At 42.9% G+C, this 27,695-nt stretch overlaps 1 protein-coding gene across 3 annotated transcripts in view; it reads left to right on the top strand.

Annotated features, from left to right (window-relative positions):
- LOC133548914 (formin-binding protein 1-like) overlaps nt 1-27,695 on the top strand; it is a 49,255-nt gene that overhangs the window by 20,008 nt on the left and 1,552 nt on the right. For 2 of the 3 annotated variants that reach the window (XM_061893881.1, XM_061893875.1), the window contains exons 10-17: nt 6,040-6,186; nt 6,245-6,421; nt 6,477-6,668; nt 6,756-6,770; nt 6,840-6,949; nt 7,013-7,145; nt 20,385-20,524; nt 24,875-25,014. In XM_061893881.1, the coding sequence (XP_061749865.1) occupies nt 6,040-6,186; nt 6,245-6,421; nt 6,477-6,668; nt 6,756-6,770; nt 6,840-6,949; nt 7,013-7,145; nt 20,385-20,524; nt 24,875-25,014 (1,054 nt within the window). Of the gene's footprint in view, nt 1-6,039; nt 6,187-6,244; nt 6,422-6,476; nt 6,669-6,755; nt 6,950-7,012; nt 7,146-20,384; nt 20,525-24,874; nt 25,015-27,695 lie in introns of all 3 variants that reach the window. The other variant, XM_061893866.1, reaches the window with a different exon arrangement.

Below are 27,695 nucleotides of genomic sequence, written 5' to 3'. Positions count from 1 at the left end.
ATACGGCAGGTATATAAAACAGTTTAGGTGTATACGGCAGGTATATAAAACAGTTGAATTGTATGCGGCAGGTATATAAAACAGTTTAGGTGTATGCGGCAGGTATATAAAACAGTTTAGGTGTATACGGCAGGTATATAAAACAGTTGAGGTGTATACGGCAGGTATATAAAACAGTTTAGGTGTATACGGCAGGTATATAAAACAGTTGAGGTGTATGCGGCAGGTATATAAAACAGTTGAGGTGTATGAGGCAGGTATATAAAACAGTTGAGGTGTATGCGGCAGGTATATAAAACAGTTTAGGTGTATACGGCAGGTATATAAAACAGTTTAGGTGTATACGGCAGGTATATAAAACAGTTGAGGTGTATGTGGCAGGTATATAAAACAGTTTAGGTGTATGAGGCAGGTATATAAAACAGTTGAGGTGTATACGGCAGGTATATAAAACAGTTTAGGTGTGTGCGGCAGGTATATAAAACAGTTGAGGTGTATGAGGCAGGTATATAAAACAGTTGAGGTGTATACGGCAGGTATATAAAACAGTTTAGGTGTATACGGCAGGTATATAAAACAGTTTAGGTGTATATGGCAGGTATATAAAACAGTTTAGGTGTATACGGCAGGTATATAAAACAGTTTTGGTGTATACGGCAGGTATATAAAACAGTTTAGGTGTATGAGGCAGGTATATAAAACAGTTGAGGTGTATACGGCAGGTATATAAAACAGTTGAGGTGTATGTGGCAGGTATATAAAACAGTTGAGGTGTATACGGCAGGTATATAAAACAGTTGAGGTGTATACGGCAGGTATATAAAACAGTTGAGGTGTATACGGCAGGTATATAAAACAGTTTAGGTGTATACGGCAGGTATATAAAACAGTTGAGGTGTATGCGGCAGGTATATAAAACAGTTGAGGTGTATGCGGCAGGTATATAAAACAGTTTAGGTGTATACGGCAGGTATATAAAACAGTTTAGGTGTATACGGCAGGTATATAAAACAGTTGAGGTGTATGTGGCAGGTATATAAAACAGTTTAGGTGTATGAGGCAGGTATATAAAACAGTTGAGGTGTATACGGCAGGTATATAAAACAGTTTAGGTGTGTGCGGCAGGTATATAAAACAGTTGAGGTGTATGAGGCAGGTATATAAAACAGTTGAGGTGTATACGGCAGGTATATAAAACAGTTTAGGTGTATACGGCAGGTATATAAAACAGTTTAGGTGTATATGGCAGGTATATAAAACAGTTTAGGTGTATACGGCAGGTATATAAAACAGTTTTGGTGTATACGGCAGGTATATAAAACAGTTGAGGTGTATACGGCAGGTATATAAAACAGTTGAGGTGTATGTGGCAGGTATATAAAACAGTTGAGGTGTATACGGCAGGTATATAAAACAGTTGAGGTGTATACGGCAGGTATATAAAACAGTTTAGGTGTATTTGGCAGGTATATAAAACAGTTGAGGTGTATGTGGCAGGTATATAAAACAGTTTAGGTGTATGTGGCAGGTATATAAAACAGTTTAGGTGTATGTGGCAGGTATATAAAACAGTTTAGGTGTATGTGGCAGGTATATAAAACAGTTTAGGTGTATGAGGCAGGTATATAAAACAGTTTAGGTGTATGAGGCAGGTATATAAAACAGTTGAGGTGTATGAGGCAGGTATATAAAACAGTTGAGGTGTATACGGCAGGTATATAAAACAGTTTAGGTGTATACGGCAGGTATATAAAACAGTTTAGGTGTATATGGCAGGTATATAAAACAGTTTAGGTGTATACGGCAGGTATATAAAACAGTTTTGGTGTATACGGCAGGTATATAAAACAGTTTAGGTGTATGAGGCAGGTATATAAAACAGTTGAGGTGTATACGGCAGGTATATAAAACAGTTGAGGTGTATGTGGCAGGTATATAAAACAGTTGAGGTGTATACGGCAGGTATATAAAACAGTTGAGGTGTATGCGGCAGGTATATAAAACAGTTTAGGTGTATGAGGCAGGTATATAAAACAGTTTAGGTGTATGTGGCAGGTATATAAAACAGTTTAGGTGTATGAGGCAGGTATATAAAACAGTTTAGGTGTATGAGGCAGGTATATAAAACAGTTGAGGTGTATGAGGCAGGTATATAAAACAGTTGAGGTGTATACGGCAGGTATATAAAACAGTTTAGGTGTATACGGCAGGTATATAAAACAGTTTAGGTGTATATGGCAGGTATATAAAACAGTTTAGGTGTATACGGCAGGTATATAAAACAGTTTTGGTGTATACGGCAGGTATATAAAACAGTTTAGGTGTATGAGGCAGGTATATAAAACAGTTGAGGTGTATACGGCAGGTATATAAAACAGTTGAGGTGTATGTGGCAGGTATATAAAACAGTTGATGTGTATGAGGCAGGTATATAAAACAGTTTAGGTGTATACGGCAGGTATATAAAACAGTTGAGGTGTATGCGGCAGGTATATAAAACAGTTTATGTGTATGAGGCAGGTATATAAAACAGTTGAGGTGTATACGGCAGGTATATAAAACAGTTTAGGTGTATACGGCAGGTATATAAAACAGTTGAGGTGTATACGGCAGGTATATAAAACAGTTTAGGTGTATGTGGCAGGTATATAAAACAGTTTATGTGTATGAGGCAGGTATATAAAACAGTTGAGGTGTATACGGCAGGTATATAAAACAGTTTAGGTGTGTGCGGCAGGTATATAAAACAGTTGAGGTGTATGAGGCAGGTATATAAAACAGTTGAGGTGTATGAGGCAGGTATATAAAACAGTTGAGGTGTATACGGCAGGTATATAAAACAGTTTAGGTGTATACGGCAGGTATATAAAACAGTTTAGGTGTATATGGCAGGTATATAAAACAGTTTAGGTGTATACGGCAGGTATATAAAACAGTTTTGGTGTATACGGCAGGTATATAAAACAGTTTAGGTGTATGAGGCAGGTATATAAAACAGTTGAGGTGTATACGGCAGGTATATAAAACAGTTAAGGTGTATACGGCAGGTATATAAAACAGTTTAAGTGTATGTGGCAGGTATATAAAATAGTTGAGGTGTATACGGCAGGTATATAAAACAGTTTAGGTGTATACGGCAGGTATATAAAACAGTTGAATTGTATGCGGCAGGTATATAAAACAGTTTAGGTGTATGCGGCAGGTATATAAAACAGTTTAGGTGTATACGGCAGGTATATAAAACAGTTGAGGTGTATACGGCAGGTATATAAAACAGTTTAGGTGTATACGGCAGGTATATAAAACAGTTGAGGTGTATGCGGCAGGTATATAAAACAGTTGAGGTGTATGAGGCAGGTATATAAAACAGTTGAGGTGTATGCGGCAGGTATATAAAACAGTTTAGGTGTATACGGCAGGTATATAAAACAGTTTAGGTGTATACGGCAGGTATATAAAACAGTTGAGGTGTATGTGGCAGGTATATAAAACAGTTTAGGTGTATGAGGCAGGTATATAAAACAGTTGAGGTGTATACGGCAGGTATATAAAACAGTTTAGGTGTGTGCGGCAGGTATATAAAACAGTTGAGGTGTATGAGGCAGGTATATAAAACAGTTGAGGTGTATACGGCAGGTATATAAAACAGTTTAGGTGTATACGGCAGGTATATAAAACAGTTTAGGTGTATATGGCAGGTATATAAAACAGTTTAGGTGTATACGGCAGGTATATAAAACAGTTTTGGTGTATACGGCAGGTATATAAAACAGTTTAGGTGTATGAGGCAGGTATATAAAACAGTTGAGGTGTATACGGCAGGTATATAAAACAGTTGAGGTGTATGTGGCAGGTATATAAAACAGTTGAGGTGTATACGGCAGGTATATAAAACAGTTGAGGTGTATACGGCAGGTATATAAAACAGTTGAGGTGTATACGGCAGGTATATAAAACAGTTTAGGTGTATACGGCAGGTATATAAAACAGTTGAGGTGTATGCGGCAGGTATATAAAACAGTTGAGGTGTATGCGGCAGGTATATAAAACAGTTTAGGTGTATACGGCAGGTATATAAAACAGTTTAGGTGTATACGGCAGGTATATAAAACAGTTGAGGTGTATGTGGCAGGTATATAAAACAGTTTAGGTGTATGAGGCAGGTATATAAAACAGTTGAGGTGTATACGGCAGGTATATAAAACAGTTTAGGTGTGTGCGGCAGGTATATAAAACAGTTGAGGTGTATGAGGCAGGTATATAAAACAGTTGAGGTGTATACGGCAGGTATATAAAACAGTTTAGGTGTATACGGCAGGTATATAAAACAGTTTAGGTGTATATGGCAGGTATATAAAACAGTTTAGGTGTATACGGCAGGTATATAAAACAGTTTTGGTGTATACGGCAGGTATATAAAACAGTTGAGGTGTATACGGCAGGTATATAAAACAGTTGAGGTGTATGTGGCAGGTATATAAAACAGTTGAGGTGTATACGGCAGGTATATAAAACAGTTGAGGTGTATACGGCAGGTATATAAAACAGTTTAGGTGTATTTGGCAGGTATATAAAACAGTTGAGGTGTATGTGGCAGGTATATAAAACAGTTTAGGTGTATGTGGCAGGTATATAAAACAGTTTAGGTGTATGTGGCAGGTATATAAAACAGTTTAGGTGTATGTGGCAGGTATATAAAACAGTTTAGGTGTATGAGGCAGGTATATAAAACAGTTTAGGTGTATGAGGCAGGTATATAAAACAGTTGAGGTGTATGAGGCAGGTATATAAAACAGTTGAGGTGTATACGGCAGGTATATAAAACAGTTTAGGTGTATACGGCAGGTATATAAAACAGTTTAGGTGTATATGGCAGGTATATAAAACAGTTTAGGTGTATACGGCAGGTATATAAAACAGTTTTGGTGTATACGGCAGGTATATAAAACAGTTTAGGTGTATGAGGCAGGTATATAAAACAGTTGAGGTGTATACGGCAGGTATATAAAACAGTTGAGGTGTATGTGGCAGGTATATAAAACAGTTGAGGTGTATACGGCAGGTATATAAAACAGTTGAGGTGTATGCGGCAGGTATATAAAACAGTTTAGGTGTATGAGGCAGGTATATAAAACAGTTTAGGTGTATGTGGCAGGTATATAAAACAGTTTAGGTGTATGAGGCAGGTATATAAAACAGTTTAGGTGTATGAGGCAGGTATATAAAACAGTTGAGGTGTATGAGGCAGGTATATAAAACAGTTGAGGTGTATACGGCAGGTATATAAAACAGTTTAGGTGTATACGGCAGGTATATAAAACAGTTTAGGTGTATATGGCAGGTATATAAAACAGTTTAGGTGTATACGGCAGGTATATAAAACAGTTTAGGTGTATACGGCAGGTATATAAAACAGTTTAGGTGTATACGGCAGGTATATAAAACAGTTGAGGTGTATACGGCAGGTATATAAAACAGTTGAGGTGTATATGGCAGGTATATAAAACAGTTGATGTGTATGAGGCAGGTATATAAAACAGTTTAGGTGTATGAGGCAGGTATATAAAACAGTTGAGGTGTATACGGCAGGTATATAAAACAGTTTAGGTGTATGAGGCAGGTATATAAAACAGTTGAGGTGTATACGGCAGGTATATAAAACAGTTGAGGTGTATGAGGCAGGTATATAAAACAGTTGAGGTGTATACGGCAGGTATATAAAACAGTTTAGGTGTATACGGCAGGTATATAAAACAGTTGAGGTGTATACGGCAGGTATATAAAACAGTTGAGGTGTATGTGGCAGGTATATAAAACAGTTGAGGTGTATGTGGCAGGTATATAAAACAGTTGATGTGTATGAGGCAGGTATATAAAACAGTTGAGGTGTATGTGGCAGGTATATAAAACAGTTGAGGTGTATACGGCAGGTATATAAAACAGTTGAGGTGTATGCGGCAGGTATATAAAACAGTTGATGTGTATGAGGCAGGTATATAAAACAGTTGATGTGTAACGGGTGTTGTGTGGGTGTGTCAGCGGATCCAGGACATGGAGGAGCGTCGGATCGACCGGATCGCAGACGCCATGCGTTTGTCAGCGGAGGCGGAGAAGAAGTCACTTCCTGTGGCGAGCCGCTGCTTGGACGCCATGATGGACGCCGCAGAGAGCATCCAGGCCAGGATGGTGAGCGTGCGTGTGCAGCGGGCCTCTCGTCGCCGTGGTAACCCAGGTCTACCTGCAGGACACGCGTCAGGTGGTGGAGGTGTACAAAACGGGCTTTGAGCCTCCGGGCGACGTGGACTTTGAGGACTACAGGGCCACCATGCGGAGGAGCATCTCCGAGTCCAGTTACCTCGACAACCAAATTGAGGGGCGGAGACAAAGCAGGAAGTTGTGGCCTTTCCTCCGCAAGAACAAGGTACACGCCCACACGCCCTCGGACTTGCCTCTTGATGACCTCTGACTCCCGGCAGCTGTTGAATCTCCTGTCGTCGCCTCGGCAACCCCCGCCCCCACCGCCCACCTCGCCTTCGCCCGGGGGCGTGGTCAACAGCCCCCAGTCCCCGCCCACGGCCTCCAGAGAACCAATCGCCCAGCGACTCAACGACCTGATGACGTCTGGCTCTCGAACCAGGAAGCAGTGCCTTCGCAGCTTGAAGAGAGGGGTACCACATTTCTTACAAAAAAAACCTTTAATGTCGGACTTTTAAACATCTCACACGCTTTCTTCAATTCTCCTTTTGGACGGACAGCTGTCACTCAAACTGGTAAGTGGAGAAAACCTGCCTAACAAACTCTGCTGGCCTCGCCGCAACCTGCTGTTGCCATGGTTGCAGGGCTCCGCCCCCGCCGACTGCAGCCATCTCCCCGCCGAGCAGCGGCGGAAGAAACTCCAGAGCAGAATCGGCGACATCGGCCAGGAGATCCAACGCGAGCGCGAGCAGAGGTGACATCAGCCTCACTTCCTGTGACGCCAGTCTCGTGTTGACGCCACCTTTGCTCACGGCAGGGACGCGCTGATGAAGATGAGGGAGGTGTACGAGCGAAACCCTCAGATGGGCGACGCCGCCGCCCTGGAACCCCGCTTGGACGAAGTGAGGCGGAGCCTGCAGCGACTGGAGGAGGAGCTCAGGACCAACCAGGTTGACACACAGTTCTCGGACCACGTTGGCGTGACACCTAGCGAGGCTCGTTGCGTTTTTGAGACGTTACTCAGGGGCGGTTGGACCTGGCAAGGGGCGTGGCCATCTGCCGGAGCTGATGCGTGACGTCGTTGAGTTCCGCCTTGACCTTGCCCAGCTCCTGTCGCTGCTCGTTGATGATCTTGATCAGTTCGCCGCGGCACTTGTCCAGTTTCTGGATGCGTTTCTGGGTCTCTTCGTCCTTCTGCTCCAGTTGCCGCCGCAGACTCTGGATGGTTTTCTCAAAGTGGTCCGACTGCAGCTTGTTGGACTCCAGGAACTTGGAGATTTTTTCCTCGATGGCGTCCACGTTGACGCCCTCGTCTCCAGTGATGTACTTCCTCTTCAGGCTGGTGATGGCCTTGATGAAGGCTTTGGGTTGGTTGAGAAGGGAGATGGAGGTTTCCAGGTCTTCCTTAAACCTGCGGATGTAGGTGTCCTTGGTGAGGTGCACACATTCCAGGTTCTTGACACTGGCCTGGTAAGCCTTGACTCGGCCCTCCTGGAACTTGATCTTCTCCGCGAGGTCTGCCGCCTGCATTTTGTTCAGGGCCAAGTCCTTCCTGGTGCCCTTGTGGGACGCCTGCTCGCTGATGTACTCGCTCCGCAGAGCCTCCATGTCGATCTCCATCTGCCTGAGAGTCTCGCGCAGGCCGGCACAGCTGCGCTGCTCCCGCTGGAGTTGCTCGGTCACAATCTCTTTGTGCGCCTGCAGCTCGCTGATGTCGAAGTTCTTGGCCTTCAGATCTTTGCTCTTCTGCTCGTCGGACTTCTTCAGCGCCTCCTTCCTCTCCATCAGGTCGTCGTTGGTGTTGGTCAGGGCGGTCACCTTGTTGGACAGCGCGTTCTTCTGCATCTGGATCAGCCTCATCTCTACCTCGTGGTCGTACTTCAGCTTGTCTCGGATGCTCTTCTGGGCCTCCAGTTCTTCCTGGCGCTCGCTCTGCGCAACTAGCATCTTGCGCTTGTCCTCCGTCAGTTCCTCCACGAGCTTGCTGGCCTTTTCCATCTGAGCACTAAGGGCGACGGCCTGCTTGGCGGAGGCCTCGTCTTTCTCGCGCATCCTCATGTTGAACTCCTCCTCGGCCTTCTTCAGGCGCTCGCTGTGCTGCTGGGACTGGGCTTCCAGATTCTTCTCCCAGGTGACCAACGATGCCTCCAGCTCGGCGATCTTATCTTGGAGTTGGAACTGGATGGCTTTCAGGTCGTCAACTTCCATGTCACACCAGTTTTTCTTCTGCTCCATGGAGAAGATCTTGGCTTGGTGCACCTTGACCTGGGTCAGCAGCTCCACCTTCTCCTTCTCTGCAGCGTTCAGCTTCTCCTGCAGATCATGATTCAGCGACTCCAGAGCCTTGACCTTGGTGTCATGACTCAGGATGTCTCCCTGCCACAGCTTGTTGAACTCGTCTGATTTCTGGATCAGCCTCCTGATCTTCCACCCGTTCTTTTGGTCCGCCATTGTCGGGATGTGTCGCCCAGTTGCCGTTCATCAGTCGAGAACTGTCAAAAGAACAAAGAACAAAAGTTTGCTGCCTTTGAGAAACAACTAACCAGAACAAATGTTTGCTACGTTTAAGAGTAAGGATTAACAAGGACTAAAGTTTCCTACGTTTAGGAGTAACGACTTGGAGAGTAACTGCTACAAGTATGTAGAAAGTTAAGAGTATCGACTTCGAAGAAATAAAGTTTGTTACGTTTGGGAGTAAAGACTAAGAAGAATAGATATTCCCTGCGTCTCAGAGTTACGATCAACAAGAACTAAAGGTTCCTACGTTTAGGAGTAACGACTTCGAGAGTAACGATTACAAGAATGAAGTAAGTTAAGAGTAACGACTTCAAAGAAATAGTTTGTTACGTTTAGGAGTAACGACTAACAAGAATAAATATTCCCTGCATCTCAGAGTTACGATCAACAAGAACTAAAGTTTGCTACGTTTAAGAGTAATGACTAACAAGAACTAAAGTTTGCTACGTTTAAGAGTAACGACTAACAAGAACTAAAGTTTTCTACGTTTAAGATTAACGACTTAAAGGAACTTAAGTTTGCTGTGTTTCAGAGTAACGACTTCGAAGAAATAGTTTGCTACGTTTAAGATTAACAACTAACAAGAACTGAAGTTTGCTACGTTTAGGAGTAACGACTAACAAGAACTAAAGTTTGCTACGTTTAAGAGTAACGACTAACAAGAACTAAAGTTTGCTACGTTTAAGAGTAACGACTAACAAGAACTAAAGTTTGCTACGTTTAGGAGTAACGACTAACAAGAACTAAAGTTTGCTACGTTTAAGAGTAACGACTAACAAGAACTAAAGTTTGCTACGTTTAGGAGTAACGACTAACAAGAACTAAAGTTTGCTACGTTTAAGAGTAACGACTAACAAGAACTAAAGTTTGCTACGTTTAAGAGTAACGACTAACAAGAACTAAAGTTTGCTACGTTTAAGAGTAACGACTAACAAGAACTAAAGTTTGCTACGTTTAAGAGTAACAACTAACAAGAAGTAAAGTTTGCTACGTTTAAGAGTAACGACTAGCAAGAACTAAAGTTTGCTACGTTTAAGAGTAACGACTAACAAGAACTAAAGTTTGCTACGTTTAAGAGTAACGACTAACAAGAACTAAAGTTTGCTACGTTTAAGAGTAACAACTAACAAGAACTAAAGTTTGCTACGTTTAAGAGTAACGACTAACAAGAACTAAAGTTTGCTACGTTTAAGAGTAACGACTAACAAGAATAAAAGTTTGCTACGTTTAGGAGTAACGACTAACAAGAATAAAAGTTTGCTACTTTTAGGAGTAACGACTAACAAGAACTAAAGTTTGCTACGTTTAAGAGTAACGACTAACAAGAACTAAAGTTTGCTACGTTTAAGAGTAACGACTAACAAGAACTAAAGTTTGCTACGTTTAAGAGTAACGACTAACAAGAATAAAAGTTTGCTACGTTTAGGAGTAACGACTAACAAGAATAAAAGTTTGCTACTTTTAAGAGTAACGACTAACAAGAACTAAAGTTTGCTACGTTTAGGAGTAACGACTAACAAGAACTAAAGTTTGCTACGTTTAAGAGTAACGACTAACAAGAATAAAAGTTTGCTACTTTTAGGAGTAACGACTAACAAGAATAAAAGTTTGCTACGTTTAAGAGTAACGACTAACAAGAACTAAAGTTTGCTACGTTTAAGAGTAACGACTAACAAGAACTAAAGTTTGCTACGTTTAAGAGTAACGACTAACAAGAACTAAAGTTTGCTACGTTTAAGAGTAACGACTAACAAGAACTAAAGTTTGCTACGTTTAGGAGTAACGACTAACAAGAACTAAAGTTTGCTACGTTTAAGAGTAACGACTAACAAGAACTAAAGTTTCCTACGTTTAAGAGTAACGACTTGGAGAGTAACTGCTACAACTATGTAGAAAGTTAAGAGTAACGACTTCGAAGAAATAAAGTTTGTTACGTTTAGGAGTAACGACTATCAACAATAAATATTCCCTGCGTCTCAGAGTTACGATCAACAAGAACTAAAGTTTCCTACGTTTAGGAGTTAACGACTTGGAGAGTAATGATTACAAGTATGAAATTAAGAATAACGACTAAGAAGAACTAAAGTTTTTTACGTTTAGGAGTAACGACTATCAAGAATAAATATTCCCTGCGTTTCAGAGTAACGATCAACCAGAATAAAAGTTTGCTATGTTTAAGATTAACAACTTACAAGAACTAAAGTTTGCTAAGTTTAAGAGTAACGACTAACAAGAACTAAAGTTTTCTACGTTTAAGATTAACGACTTACAGGAACTTAAGTTTGCTGTGTTTCAGAGTAACGACTTCGAAGAAATAGTTTGTTACGTTTAGGAGTAACGACTAACAAGAACTAAAGTTTGCTACATTTAGGAGTAACGACTAACAAGAATAAAAGTTTGCTACGTTTAAGATTAACAACTAACAAGAACTGAAGTTTGCTACGTTTAAGAGGCACGACTAACAAGAACTAAAGTTTGCTACGTTTAAGATTAACAACTAACAAGAACTGAAGTTTGCTACGTTTAAGAGTAACGACTAACAAGAACTAAAGTTTGCTACGTTTAAGAGTAACGACTAACAAGAACTAAAGTTTGCTACGTTTAAGAGTAACGACTAACAAGAACTAAAGTTTGCTACGTTTAAGAGTAACGACTAACAAGAATAAAAGTTTGCTACTTTTAGGAGTAACGACTAACAAGTATAAAAGTTTGCTACATTTAGGAGTAACAACTAACAAGAATAAAAGTTTGCTACGTTTAGGAGTAACGACTAACAAGAATAAAAGTTTGCTACTTTTAGGAGTAACGACTAACAAGAATAAAAGTTTGCTACGTTTAAGAGTAACAACTAACAAGAACTAAAGTTTGCTACGTTTAAGAGTAACGACTAACAAGAACTAAAGTTTGCTACATTTAAGAGTAACAACTAACAAGAATAAAAGTTTGCTACGTTTAGGAGTAACGACTAACAAGAATAAAAGTTTGCTACTTTTAGGAGTAACGACTAACAAGAATAAAAGTTTGCTACGTTTAAGAGTAACAACTAACAAGAACTAAAGTTTGCTACGTTTAAGAGTAACAACTAACAAGAACTAAAGTTTGCTACGTTTAAGAGTAACGACTAACAAGAATAAAAGTTTGCTACGTTTAAGAGTAACGACTAACAAGAACTAAAGTTTGCTACGTTTAAGAGTAACGACTAACAAGAACTAAAGTTTGCTACGTTTAAGAGTAACGACCAACAAGAACTAAAGTTTGCTACGTTTAAGAGTAACGAATAACAAGAACTAAAGTTTGCTACGTTTAAGAGTAACGACTAACAAGAACTAAAGTTTGCTACGTTTAAGATTAACGACTAACAAGAACTAAAGTTTGCTACGTTTAAGAGTAACGACTAACAAGAACTAAAGTTTGCTACGTTTAAGAGTAACAACTAACAAGAACTGAAGTTTGCTACGTTTAGGAGTAACGACTAACAAGAACTAAAGTTTGCTACGTTTAAGAGTAACGACTAACAAGAATTAAAGTTTGCTACGTTTAGGAGTAACGACTAACAAGAACTAAAGTTTGCTACGTTTAAGAGTAACGACTAACAAGAATTAAAGTTTGCTACGTTTAAGAGTAACAACTAACAAGAACTAAAGTTTGCTACGTTTAAGATTAACGACTAACAAGAACTAAAGTTTGCTACGTTTAAGAGTAACGACTAACAAGAACTAAAGTTTGCTACGTTTAAGATTAACGACTAACAAGAACTAAAGTTTTTGCTACGTTTAGGAGTAACGACTTGTCCAGGGTGTACAAGTCTTCCGCCTGAGTGCAGCTGAGATAGGATCCAGCACCGCCTCACGACCCCAAAAGGGACAAGCGGTAGAAAGTGGATGGACTAACAAAAACAAATGTTTGCTACCTTTGAGAAAATACGCTGTCACCACCCAGCAGACAACAAGGTTGTTTTTGCAGATTTGCCGAGTCAGCGCTCAGCCTTCAACCAGGTTTGCAGAGTCCGGCTTCAACCAGGTTTGCAGAGTCAGTCTTCAACCAGGTTTGCAGAGTCAGTCTTCAACCAGGTTTGCAGAGTCAGTCTTCAACCAGGTTTGCAGAGTCAGTCTTCAACCAGGTTTGCAGAGTCAGTCTTCAACCAGGTTTGCAGAGTCAGTCTTCAACCAGGTTTGCAGAGTCAGTCTTCAACCAGGTTCGCAGAGTCAGTCTTCAACCAGGTTTGCAGAGTCAGTCTTCAACCAGGTTTGCAGAGTCAGTCTTCAACCAGGTTTGCAGAGTCAGTCTTCAACCAGGTTTGCAGAGTCAGTCTTCAACCAGGTTTGCAGAGTCAGTCTTCAACCAGGTTTGCAGAGTCAGTCTTCAACCAGGTTTGCAGAGTCAGTCTTCAACCAGGTTTGCAGAGTCAGTCTTCAACCAGGTTCGCAGAGTCAGTCTTCAACCAGGTTTGCAGAGTCAGTCTTCAACCAGGTTTGCAGAGTCAGTCTTCAACCAGGTTTGCAGAGTCAGTCTTCAACCAGGTTTGCAGAGTCAGTCTTCAACCAGGTTTGCAGAGTCAGTCTTCAACCTGGTTCGCAGAGTCAGCCTTCAACCAGGTTTGCAGAGTCAGTCTTCAACCAGGTTCGCAGAGTCAGTCTTCAACCAGGTTTGCAGAGTCAGCCTTCAACCAGGTTTGCAGAGTCAGCCTTCAACCAGGTTTGCAGAGTCAGTCTTCAACCAGGTTTGCAGAGTCAGTCTTCAACCAGGTTTGCAGAGTCAGTCTTCAACCAGGTTTGCAGAGTCAGTCTTCAACCAGGTTTGCAGAGTCAGTCTTCAACCAGGTTTGCAGAGTCCGCCTTCACAGGTGATGATTTCCCTTGGTGGTCTTCTGACAAAGGCAGCCATCTTTGATGATGCGGCCACTGACCGGTGACGTAATGAGTGATGCTGCACGAGCTCATCTGTCTGTGATGTCATCAACACTGCTTGTGTAATGATTTCATCATCTTGTGTTGAACGCTGTCATAGTTGAGGTACGGGCCGACTACGTGTCACTTTTTAGTTCCAAGTCAAGTCCTCCTGGCCCACATCAGGTTCAAAGACTACCAAAACACAACCAGGCGCACAACAGCAGCAGTCAAGTTGTGTTGCCTTCAGGCACACAGCAGCAGTAAAGTTGTGTTGCGTTCAGGTGCACAGCGGCAATAAAGTTGTGTTGCGTTCAGGCGCACAACAGCGGCAATCAAGTTGTGTTGCGTTCAGGCGCACAACAGCAATAAAGTTGTGTTGCCTTCAGGCGCACAGCAGCAATAAAGTTGTGTTGCGTTCAGGCGCACAGCAGCAGTCAAGTTGTGTTGCGTTCAGGCACACAGCGGCAGTAAAGTTGTGTTGCATTCAGGCACATAGCTCCAGTAAAATTGTGTTGTGTTCAGGTACTCACCATTGACAGTAAAGTTGTCTTGCGTTCAGGCACACAGCAGCAGTAAAGTTATGTTGTGTTCAGGTACGCACCATTGACAGTAAAGTTGTGTTGCATTCAGGCACAGCAGCAGTTGTTGTGTTGCATTCAGGTACACACCATTGACAGTAAAGTTGTGTTGCATTCAGGCTCACAGCAGGGGTAAAGTTGTGTTGCGTTCAGGCACACAGCAGCAATAAAGTTGTGTTGCCTTCAGGCACACAGCAGCAGTAAAGTTATGTTGTGTTCAGGTACGCACCATTGACAGTAAAGTTGTGTTGCATTCAGGCACAGCAGCAGTTGTTGTGTTGCATTCAGGTACACACCATTGACAGTAAAGTTGTGTTGCATTCAGGCTCACAGCAGGGGTAAAGTTGTGTTGCGTTCAGGCACACAGCAGCAATAAAGTTGTGTTGCCTTCAGGCACACAGCAGCAGTAAAGTTGTGTTGCGTTCAGGCACACAGCAGCAGTAAAGTTGTGTTGCGTTCAGGCACACAGCAGCAGTAAAGTTGTGTTGCGTTCAGGCACACAGCAGCAGTAAAGTTGTGTTGCGTTCAGGCACACAGCAGCAGTAAAGTTGTGTTGCATTCAGGCACACAGCAGCAGTAAAGTTGTGTTGCGTTCAGGCACACAGCAGCAGTAAAGTTGTGTTGCGTTCAGGCACACAGCGGCAATAAAGTTGTGTTGCGTTCAGGCACACAGCAGCAGTAAAGTTGTGTTGCATTCAGGCACATAGCTCCAGTAAAATTGTGTTGTGTTCAGGTACGCACCATTGACAGTAAAGTTGTGTTGCATTCAGGCACAGCAGCAGTTGTTGTGTTGCATTCAGGTACACACCATTGACAGTAAAGTTGTGTTGCATTCAGGCTCACAGCAGGGGTAAAGTTGTGTTGCCTTCAGGTGCACAGCGGCAATAAAGTTGTGTTGCGTTCAGGCGCACAACAGCAGTAAAGGTGTGTTGCCTTCAGGCACACAGCAGCAGTAAAGGTGTGTTGCCTTCAGGCACACAGCAGCAGTAAAGTTGTGTTCCGTTCAGGCACACAGCAGGGGTAAAGTTGTGTTGCGTTCAGGCACACAGCAGCAGTAATGTTGTGTTGCCTTCAGGCACACAGCAGCAGTAAAGTTGTGTTGCATTCAGGCACACAGCAGCAGTAAAGTTGTGTTGCATTCAGGCACACAGCAGCAGTCAAGTTGTGTTGCGTTCAGGCACACAACAGCAGTAAAGTTGTGTTGCCTTCAGGTGCACAGCGGCAGTAAAGTTGTGTTGCCTTCAGGTGCACAGCGGCAATAAAGTTGTGTTGCGTTCAGGCGCACAACAGCAGTAAAGGTGTGTTGCCTTCAGGCACACAGCAGCAGTAAAGTTGTGTTGCGTTCAGGCACACAGCAGGGGTAAAGTTGTGTTGCGTTCAGGCACACAGCAGCAGTAAAGTTGAGTTGCGTTCAGGCACACAGCAGCAGTAAAGTTGTGTTGCATTCAGGCACACAGCAGCAGTAAAGTTGTGTTGCGTTGAAGCGTACAGCAGCAATAAAGTTATGTTGCCTTCAGGCACACAGCAGCAATAAAGTTGTGTTGCGTTCAGGCACACAGCGGCAATAAAGTTGTGTTGCGTTCAGGCGCACAACAGCGGCAATCAAGTTGTGTTGCGTTCAGGCGCACAACAGCAATAAAGTTGTGTTGCCTTCAGGCGCACAGCAGCAATAAAGTTGTGTTGCCTTCAGGCGCACAGCAGCAATAAAGTTGTGTTGCGTTCAGGCGCACAGCAGCAATAAAGTTGTGTTGCCTTCAGGCGCACAGCAGCAATAAAGTTGTGTTGCATTAGGGCGCACAGCAGCAATAAAGTTGTGTTGCCTTCAGGCGCACAGCAGCAATAAAGTTGTGTTGCCTTCAGGCGCACAGCAGCAATAAAGTTGTGTTGCCTTCAGGCGCACAGCAGCAATAAAGTTGTGTTGCGTTCAGGCGCACAGCAGCAATAAAGTTGTGTTGCCTTCAGGCGCACAGCAGCAATAAAGTTGTGTTGCGTTCAGGCACACACCAGCAGTAAAGTTGTGTTGCATTCAGGCACAGAGCTCCAGTAAAGTTGTGTTGTGTTCAGGTACGCACCATTGACAGTAAAGTTGTGTTACATTCAGGCACACAGCAGCAGTTGTTGTGTTGCATTCAGGTACACACCATTGACAGTAAAGTTGTGTTGCATTCAGGCACACAGCAGCAGTAAAGTTGTGTTGCGTTCAGGCACACAGCAGCAGTAAAGTTGTGTTGCGTTCAGGCACACAGCAGCAGTAAAGTTGTGTTGCATTCAGGCACACAGCAGCAGTAAAGTTGTGTTGCATTCAGGCACACAGCAGCAGTAAAGTTGTGTTGCATTCAAGCACACAGCAGCAGTAAAGTTGTGTTGCCTTCAGGCGCACAGCAGCAGTAAAGTTGTGTTGCCTTCAGGCGCACAGCAGCAATAAAGTTGTGTTGTGTTCAGGTGCACAGCAGCAATAAAGTTGTGTTGCGTTCAGGCACACACCAGCAGTCAAGTTGTGTTGCGTTCAGGCACACAGCGGCAGTAAAGTTGTGTTGCATTCAGGCACATAGCTCCAGTAAAATTCTGTTGCATTCAGGTACACACCATTGACAGTAAAGTTGTGTTGCATTCAGGCACACAGCAGGGGTAAAGTTGTGTTGCGTTCAGGCACACAGCAGCAGTAAAGTTGTGTTGCGTTCAGGCACACAGCAGCAGTAAAGTTGTGTTGCATTCAGGCACACAGCAGCAGTAAAGTTGTGTTGCATTCAGGCACACAGCAGCAGTAAAGTTGTGTTGCATTCAGGCACACAGCAGCAGTAAAGTTGTGTTGCCTTCAGGCGCACAGCAGCAGTAAAGTTGTGTTGCCTTCAGGCACACAGCAGCAATAAAGTTGTGTTGTGTTCAGGTGCACAGCAGCAATAAAGTTGTGTTGCGTTCAGGCACACACCAGCAGTCAAGTTGTGTTGCGTTCAGGCACACAGCGGCAGTAAAGTTGTGTTGCATTCAGGCACATAGCTCCAGTAAAATTCTGTTGCATTCAGGTACACACCATTGACAGTAAAGTTGTGTTGCATTCAGGCACACAGCAGGGGTAAAGTTGTGTTGCGTTCAGGCACACAGCAGCAGTAAAGTTTTGTTGCGTTCAGGCACACAGCAGCAGTAAAGTTGTGTTGCATTCAGGCACACAGCAGCAGTAAAGTTGTGTTGCGTTCAGGTACACAGCAGCAATAAAGTTGTGTTGTGTTGAGGCGTACAGCAGCAATAAAGTTGTGTTGCGTTCAGGCACACAGCAGCAGTAAAGTTGTGTTGCGTTCAGGCACACAGCAGCAGTAAAGTTGTGTTGCGTTCAGGCACACAGCAGCAATAAAGTTGTGTTGCGTTCAGGCACACAGCAGCAGTAAAGTTGTGTTTCATTCAGGCACACAGCAGCAGTAAAGTTGTGTTGCATTCAGGCACACAGCAGCAATAAAGTTGTGTTGCGTTCAGGCACACAGCACCAGTAAAATTGTGTTGTGTTCAGGTACACATCAGCAGTAAAGTTGTGTTGCGTTCAGGCACACAGCAGCAGTAAAGTTGTGTTGTGTTCAGGTACACATCAGCAGTAAAGTTGTGTTGCATTCAGGCACACATCAGCAGTAAAGTTGTGTTGCATTCAGGCACACATCAGCAGTAAAGTTGTGTTGCATTCAGGCACACAGCAGCAGTAAAGTTGTGTTGCATTCAGGTACACATCAGCAGTAAAGTTGTGTTGCATTCAGGTACACACTATTGACAGTAAAGTTGTGTTGCATTCAGGCACACTGCAGCAGTAAAGTTGTGTTGCATTCAGGCACACAGCAACAGTAAAGTTGTGTTGCATTCAGGCACATAGCAGCAATACAACTGTGGTGCGTTCAGGTACATTGTGATAATAAAGTTGTGTTAGGGACGGCGAGGCGCAGTGGGAGAGTGGCCGTGCGCAACCCGAGGGTCCCTGGTTCAAATCCCACCTAGTACCAACCTCGTCACGTCCGTTGTGTCCTGAGCAAGACACTTCACCCTTGCTCCTGATGGGTGCTGGTTGGCGCCTTGCATGGCAGCTCCCTCCATCAGTGTGTGAATGTGGAAGTAGTGTCAAAGCGCTTTGAGTACCTTGAAGGTAGAAAAGCGCTATACAAGTACAACCCATTTATCATTTATTTATCATTTATGTTCAAGTACACATTGTCAGTAAAGCTGTGTTGTGTTCAGGTACATTGTGATAATAAAGTAATAAAGATGTGTTATGTTCAAGTACACATTGTCAGTAAAGCTGTGTTGCATTCAGGTCCATTGTGACAATAAAGTTGTATTGCGTTCGGGTACACAGCGAGAGTAAACTTGTGTTGCGTTCAAGTACACATTGTCAGTAAAGCTGTGTTGTGTTCAGGTACATTGTGATAATAAAGTTGTGTTATGTTCAAGTACACATTGTGAGTAAAAATGTGTTGTGTTCAGGTACATTGTGATAATAAAGTTGTGTTATGTTCAAGTACACATTGTGAGTAAAAATGTGTTGTGTTCAGGTACATTGTGATAATAAAGTTGTGTTATGTTCAAGTACACATTGTCAGTAAAGCTGTGTTGTGTTTAGGTACATTGTGATAATAAAGTTGTGTTATGTTCAAGTACACATTGTCAGTAAAGCTGTGTTGCGTTCAAGTACACATTGTCAGTAAAGCTGTGTTGTGTTCAGGTACATTGTGATAATAAAGTTGTGTTATGTTCAAGTACACATTGTCAGTAAAGCTATGTTGTGTTCAAGTACATTGTGATAATAAACTTGTGTTATGTTCAAGTACACATTTTCAGTAAAGCTGTGTTGTGTTCAAGTACACATTGTCAGTAAAGCTGTGTTGTGTTCAAGTACACATTGTCAGTATAGCTGTATTGTGTTTAGGTACATTGTGATAATAAAGTTGTGTTATGTTCAAGTACACATTGTCAGTAAAGCTGTGTTGCGTTCAAGTACACATTGTCAGTAAAGCTGTGTTGTGTTCAGGTACATTGTGATAATAAAGTTGTGTTATGTTCAAGTACACATTGTCAGTAAAGCTATGTTGTGTTCAAGTACATTGTGATAATAAACTTGTGTTATGTTCAAGTACACATTGTCAGTAAAGCTGTGTTGTGTTCAAGTACACATTGTCAGTAAAGCTGTGTTGTGTTCAGGTACATTGTGATAATAAAGTTGTGTTATGTTCAACTACACATTGTCAGTAAAGCTGTGTTGCGTTCAGGTACATTGTGATAATAAAGTTGTGTTATGTTCAAGTACACATTGTGAGTAAAAATGTGTTGTGTTCAAGTACACATTGTCAGTAAAGCTGTGTTGTGTTCAGGTACATTGTGATAATAAAGTTGTGTTATGTTCAAGTACACATTGTGAGTAAAAATGTGTTGTGTTCAAGTACACATTGTCAGTAAAGCTGTGTTGTGTTCAGGTACATTGTGATAATAAAGTTGTGTTATGTTCAAGTACACATTGTCACTAAAGCTGTGTTATGTTCAAGTACACATTGTCACTAAAGCTGTGTTGTGTTCAGGTACATTGTGATAATAAAGTTGTGTTGCATTCAGGTACTCAGTGAGAGTAAAGTTGTGTAGTTCATGTAAATTATTCTCTGCATTTGACCCATCACCCTTGATCACCCCCTGGGAGGTGAGGGGAGCAGTGAGCAGCAGTGGTGGACACGCCCGGGAATCATTTTTGCTGATTTAACCCCCAATTCCAAGCCTTAATGCTGAGAGGTCATGGCTCCCATTTTTATAGTCTTTGGTGTGACTCGGGGTTTGAACTCACGACCTAGCCACCCCAGGGCGGACACTCTAACCACCAGACCACTGAGTAGGTGACTTCATACTCTGAGTCTCTACTCTCTAAGTCGTTACTACCAAACACTGTTAGTCGTTACTCTTCGACGTAGCAAATATTTATTCTTGTTGGTCGTTACTTCTAAACGTAACAAACTTAAGTTCTTGTTTATGTTGCAGGTTCAAAGACCACATGGTCACATGGTCACATGGTCACATGGTCACATGGTCACATGGTCACATGGCCACATGGTCACATGGTCACATGGTCACATGGTCACAGCTTTCCATCGTGCAACAGAAAACTCACTCGTGTGTGTGTGTGTGTGTGTGTGTGTGTGTGTGTGTGTGTGTGTGTGTGTGTGTGTGTGTGTGTGTGTGTGTGTGTGAGGCGTGGGTTGCGGAGGCGGACCGCAGGTTGTCAGAACACAGCAGCAGAGGTCAAGGTTCACGTTTCGGCAGTGAGGTGTCGACACCTGGAAGCCGAAGCTTGAAGCAGCTGGACGGTCGCAGTCCGGCCAGCAGAGAGAGGTACAACTTAGACCTTGTCCACAACTTAGACCTTGTCCACAACTTAGACCTTGTCCACAACTTAGACCTTGTCCACAACTTAGACCTTGTCCACATGGGAACCAAGGTTGAAAGGAGATCAGGTCCACACAGGTCGGACTCCTGGGTGAAAACCATGTGACACCTACATGTGGTACTGGAACCCCAGCCTCAGGAACCCCGACCTAGTATCTTCTGCGACACACCATTCCGACCTAGTATCTTCTGTAACACACCAGGTTCCGATCTAATATCTTCTGCGACACACCATTCTGACCTAATATCTTCTGCGACACACCAGGTTCTGACCTAGTATATTCTGCGACACACCATTCCGACCTGGTATCTTCTGCTACACACCAGGTTCCGATATAATGTCTTCTGCGACACACCATTCCAACCTAGTATCTTCTGCAACACACCAGGTTCCGATATAATGTCTTCTGCGACACACCATTCCAACCTAGTATCTTCTGCAACACACCAGGTTCCGACCTAGTATATTCTGCTACACACCAGGTTCTGACATAGTATCTTCTGCGACACACTACATTCCGACCTAGTATCTTCTGCGACACACCATGTTCCGACCTAGTATCTTCTGCAACACACCAGGTTCCGACCTAGTATCTTCTGCGACACACTACATTCCGACATAGTATCTTCTGCGACACACCAGGTTCTGACCTAGTATATTCTGCGACACACCATTCCGACCTGGTATCTTCTGCTACACACCAGGTTCCGATATAATATCTTCTGCGACACACCATTCCAACCTAGTATCTTCTGCAACACACCAGGTTCCGACCTAGTATCTTCTGCAACACACCAGGTTCCGACCTAGTATCTTCTGCGACACACTACATTCCGACATAGTATCTTCTGCGACACACCAGGTTCCGACCTAGTATCTTCTGCAACACACCAGGTTCCGACCTAGTATATTCTGCGACACACCAGGTTCCGATATAATATCTTCTGCGACACACCAGGTTCCGATATAATATCTTCTGCGACACACCATTCCAACCTAGTATCTTCTGCAACACACCATGTTCCGACATAGTATATTCTGCTACACACCAGGCTCCGACATAGTATCTTCTGCAACACACTACATTCCGACATAGTATCTTCTGCGACACACCAGGTTCTGACCTAGTATATTCTGCGACACACCATTCCGACCTGGTATCTTCTGCTACACACCAGGTTCCGATATAATGTCTTCTGCGACACACCATTCCAACCTAGTATCTTCTGCAACACACCAGGTTCCGACCTAGTATATTCTGCTACACACCAGGTTCTGACATAGTATCTTCTGCGACACACTACATTCCGACCTAGTATCTTCTGCGACACACCATGTTCCGACCTAGTATCTTCTGCAACACACCAGGTTCCGACCTAGTATCTTCTGCGACACACTACATTCCGACATAGTATCTTCTGCGACACACCAGGTTCTGACCTAGTATATTCTGCGACACACCATTCCGACCTGGTATCTTCTGCTACACACCAGGTTCCGATATAATATCTTCTGCGACACACCATTCCAACCTAGTATCTTCTGCAACACACCAGGTTCCGACCTAGTATCTTCTGCAACACACCAGGTTCCGACCTAGTATATTCTGCGACACACTACATTCCGACATAGTATCTTCTGCGACACACCAGGTTCCGACCTAGTATCTTCTGCAACACACCAGGTTCCGACCTAGTATATTCTGCGACACACCAGGTTCCGATATAATATCTTCTGCGACACACCAGGTTCCGATATAATATCTTCTGCGACACACCATTCCAACCTAGTATCTTCTGCAACACACCATGTTCCGACATAGTATATTCTGCTACACACCAGGCTCCGACATAGTATCTTCTGCGACACACCAGGTTCCGACCTAGTATCTTCTGCAACACACTACATTCCGACATAGTATCTTCTGCGACACACCAGGTTCTGACCTAGTATATTCTGCGACACACCATTCCGACCTGGTATCTTCTGCTACACACCAGGTTCCGATATAATGTCTTCTGCGACACACCATTCCAACCTAGTATCTTCTGCAACACACCAGGTTCCGACCTAGTATATTCTGCTACACACCAGGTTCTGACATAGTATCTTCTGCGACACACTACATTCCGACCTAGTATCTTCTGCGACACACCATGTTCCGACCTAGTATCTTCTGCAACACACCAGGTTCCGACCTAGTATCTTCTGCGACACACTACATTCCGACATAGTATCTTCTGCGACACACCAGGTTCTGACCTAGTATATTCTGCGACACACCATTCCGACCTGGTATCTTCTGCTACACACCAGGTTCCGATATAATATCTTCTGCGACACACCATTCCAACCTAGTATCTTCTGCAACACACCAGGTTCCGACCTAGTATCTTCTGCAACACACCAGGTTCCGACCTAGTATATTCTGCGACACACTACATTCCGACATAGTATCTTCTGCGACACACCAGGTTCCGACCTAGTATCTTCTGCAACACACCAGGTTCCGACCTAGTATATTCTGCGACACACCAGGTTCCGATATAATATCTTCTGCGACACACCAGGTTCCGATATAATATCTTCTGCGACACACCATTCCAACCTAGTATCTTCTGCAACACACCATGTTCCGACATAGTATATTCTGCTACACACCAGGCTCCGACATAGTATCTTCTGCGACACACCAGGTTCCGACCTAGTATCTTCTGCAACACACTACATTCCGACATAGTATCTTCTGCGACACACCAGGTTCTGACCTAGTATATTCTGCGACACACCATTCCGACCTGGTATCTTCTGCTACACACCAGGTTCCGATATAATGTCTTCTGCGACACACCATTCCAACCTAGTATCTTCTGCAACACACCAGGTTCCGACCTAGTATATTCTGCTACACACCAGGTTCTGACATAGTATCTTCTGCGACACACTACATTCCGACCTAGTATCTTCTGCGACACACCATGTTCCGACATAGTATCTTCTGCGACACACTACATTCCGACCTAGTATCTTCTGCGACACACCATGTTCCGACCTAGTATATTCTGCGACACACCATTCCGACCTGGTATCTTCTGCTACACACCAGGTTCCGATATAATATCTTCTGCGACACACCATTCCAACCTAGTATCTTCTGCAACACACCAGGTTCCGACCTAGTATCTTCTGCGACACACTACATTCCGACATAGTATCTTCTGCGACACACCAGGTTCTGACCTAGTATATTCTGCGACACACCATTCCGACCTGGTATCTTCTGCTACACACCAGGTTCCGATATAATATCTTCTGCGACACACCATTCCAACCTAGTATCTTCTGCAACACACCAGGTTCCGACCTAGTATCTTCTGCAACACACCAGGTTCCGACCTAGTATCTTCTGCGACACACTACATTCCGACATAGTATCTTCTGCGACACACCAGGTTCTGACCTAGTATATTCTGCGACACACCATTCCGACCTGGTATCTTCTGCTACACACCAGGTTCCGATATAATATCTTCTGCGACACACCATTCCAACCTAGTATCTTCTGCAACACACCAGGTTCCGACCTAGTATCTTCTGCGACACACTACATTCCGACCTAGTATATTCTGCTACACACCAGGTTCTGATATAATATCTTCTGCGACACACCATTCCAACCTAGTATCTTCTGCGACACACCAGGTTCTGACCTGGTATCTTCTGCGACACACTACATTCTGACCTAGTATCTTCTGCGACACACCAGGTTCTGACCTAGTATATTCTGCGACACACCAGGTTCCCACCTAGTATCTTCTGCGACACACCAGGTTCTGACCTAGTATCTTCTGCGACACACCAGGTTCCCACCTAGTATCTTCTGCAACACACCAGGTTCCCACCTAGTATCTTCTGCGACACACCAGGTTCTGACCTAGTATCTTCTGCGACACACCAGGTTCCCACCTAGTATCTTCTGCGACACACCAGGTTCCCACCTAGTATCTTCTGCGACACACCAGGTTCCCACCTAGTATCTTCTGCGACACACCAGGTTCCGACCTAGTATCTTCTGCGACACACCAGGTTCCCACCTAGTATCTTCTGCGACACACCAGGTTCCGACCTAGTATCTTCTGCGACACACCAGGTTCCCACCTAGTATCTTCTGCGACACACCAGGTTCTGACCTAGTATCTTCTGCGACACACCAGGTTCCGACCTAGTATTGTTCCTGTGTGGACAAGGCCGTAGAAGTACTTCTGGTTCTGACAGAGACTGACTTTGTGCTTCAGTCCAGACGGCAGCTACACCGAGGACCAGAGTGCGGAAGTTCACTTCTCCAAGTCTCGAAGTTCTGAGTTTGATGACGACTTTGATGATGAAGAACCTCTGGCCAGCATTGGCACCTGCAAGTCCCTGTACCCGTTCCAAGGTAGGACCAGAAGACTTCATAGACTCATAGGAACTAACTTCTGTAACTAGAACCCTCTGGCAGAAATAATGGACTCACCAGTTCTGGAGGACGTTCATTCAGTTTTTTGTGTCGTAGACAAAATCAGATAACAGACATGAATCAAAACTTTCTGGCTTTGAAGAAGTCACATTAGGACTTCTTTCTCCGGGTAGAACACTTCCTTGTGGTCTACACCAGGGGTCCCCAAAACTTTGGGCACCACACTCCGGTTTAAAAACGGACAAAAATTAAACAACACACACAAATCCAAATACAGACAACAAATTAAAACGCACATGCACAAATGGAAATATGGACACACAAATTATAACCCACACAAATCCAAATACAGACGGACAGACAAATCCAAATACAGACACACAAGTTAAAACCCACACACAATCGAAATACGGACACACACACACACAAATCGAAATACTGACACACAAATTAAAACACACAAATCGAGATACGGACACACAAACTAAGACACACACGCACAAATCACAATACGGACACCAATAAAGCACACACAGATCTAAATAGGGACACACAAATTAAAACACACAGATTGAGATAAAGGCGCACAAATGACATGAATGTGATTACAGACCCACATTTATTTACACAACGGTTGTGTGCCACAATAAAAGCTTTGTTGTCTTCAAGTGAATGCGTGACAAGACTCTCTTTCACTTTTCATGGCGACAAAGCGGATCACATCTTATTCTCTGGGTGTTGTGGGGTGGAGTTAGGCCACGCCCACTGTTCTGCTAGGCCACGCCCACTGTTCCGCTACACTGCCATCATCTCTTGTTTATGTTCCAAGTCCACAAACGTGACAGACTGCCATGAATAAATAAATACATGAAACACTGGCTCTTATTTTCTAAGTAAGACAGCAGGCGCTCTTCTTTGGCGCCGACTCGGTGCTGAGGTGCCAAGGAGCGTCCTGCAGTGTTTGCTACTGACGATACTGACTTGGTATCAGAGTCTTCCTCTCAGGGAATGAAACACACAACATATATGTGGAGTAAAAAAGACCAGCCAGACAGAATGGTAAAACACCAGCTTTTACTGAAGTCACAGGAGACCAGCATCAGCAAGCCAGGTCTAAATCCAAACAAAAAGAGAAAGCAGCGCGGCTGCTTCTTCAAAACATGTAAAGGAACTGACCAAAACATGTAAAGGAACTGGCCAAAACATGTAAAGGAACTGACCAAAACAGCTCTTTGAGCCGACAAACGGAAGAAAACAAAGACTTTACTAGCGGACGTAAGATAAAAGCAAGGAGGCCAGGAGAAGACACACCCCATGGGAAAATACTAGCGACCCAAAAGTGTCGTTTAAAAAGACAGACAATGTGGTTTCTGCTTCACACAAATCTAAATACACACACCTTTTTTTTTTAGGTGCACACATATGGAAATATGGACAGATTTTTTTTTCCTTTCTTTTTTTCCACAAACACACAAATATGGACACACAAATTAAAACACACACAAATCGAAAAATATAAACACACAAATTAAAACGCACACAATTCAAAATACACGCACACACAAATTAAAACACACACAAATTAAAACACACACAAATTAAAACACACACAAATCGAAATACAGACACACAGATTAAAACACACACAAATCGAAAAATACAAACACACAAATTAAAACACACACAATTTGAAATACAGACACAGATTAAAACACACGTAAATCGAAAAATACAAACACACAAATTAAAACACACACAATTTGAAATAAAGACACAAATAAAACACCAAAAAATGTAAATACGGACAAAAATGTAACCACACACACAAATCCAAATAAAGACGGACGAATCCAAATACAGACACACGAATTAAAACACACACAAATCGAAAAATACAAACACACAAATTCAACCACACACAATTCGAAATAAAGACACAAATAAAACTCACACAAAAATTGAAATACGGAAAAAAATTAAACCACGCACACAAATCCAAATAAAGACAGACAAATCGAAATACAGACACACAAATTAAAACACACCCATACAGATCGAAATATGGACACACAAATTAAAACACACACAAATCGAAAAATACAGACACACAAATTAAGACACACACAAATCGAAATACAGATACACAAATTAAAACACACACAAATCGAAAAATACAAACACACAAATTCAACCACACACAATTCGAAATAAAGACACCAATAAAACGCACACAAAAATTGAAATACGGAAAAAAAATTAAACCACGCACACAAATCCAAATAAAGACGGACAAATCGAAATACAGACACACAAATTAAAACACACACAAATCGAAAAATACAAACACACAAATTAAAACGCACACAATTTGAAATACAGATACACAAATTAAAACACACACAAATCGCAAAATACAAACATACAAATTAAACCACACACAATTCGAAATAAAGACACAAATAAAACTCACACAAAAATTGAAATACGGGAAAAAAATTAAACCCCACACACAAATCCAAATAAAGACAGACAAATCGAAATACGCTGCGATGAGGTGGCGACTTGTCCAGGGTGTACCCTGCCTCCCGCCCGATTGTAGCTGAGATAGGCGCCAGCGCCCCCCGCGACCCCGAGAGGGAATAAGCGGTAGAAAATGGATG

This window comes from Nerophis ophidion, linkage group LG01, assembly GCF_033978795.1.
Source record: "Nerophis ophidion isolate RoL-2023_Sa linkage group LG01, RoL_Noph_v1.0, whole genome shotgun sequence".
Classification (NCBI taxonomy): Eukaryota; Metazoa; Chordata; class Actinopteri; order Syngnathiformes; family Syngnathidae; genus Nerophis; species Nerophis ophidion.
This window is presented reverse-complemented; position numbering and strand designations above follow the sequence as displayed.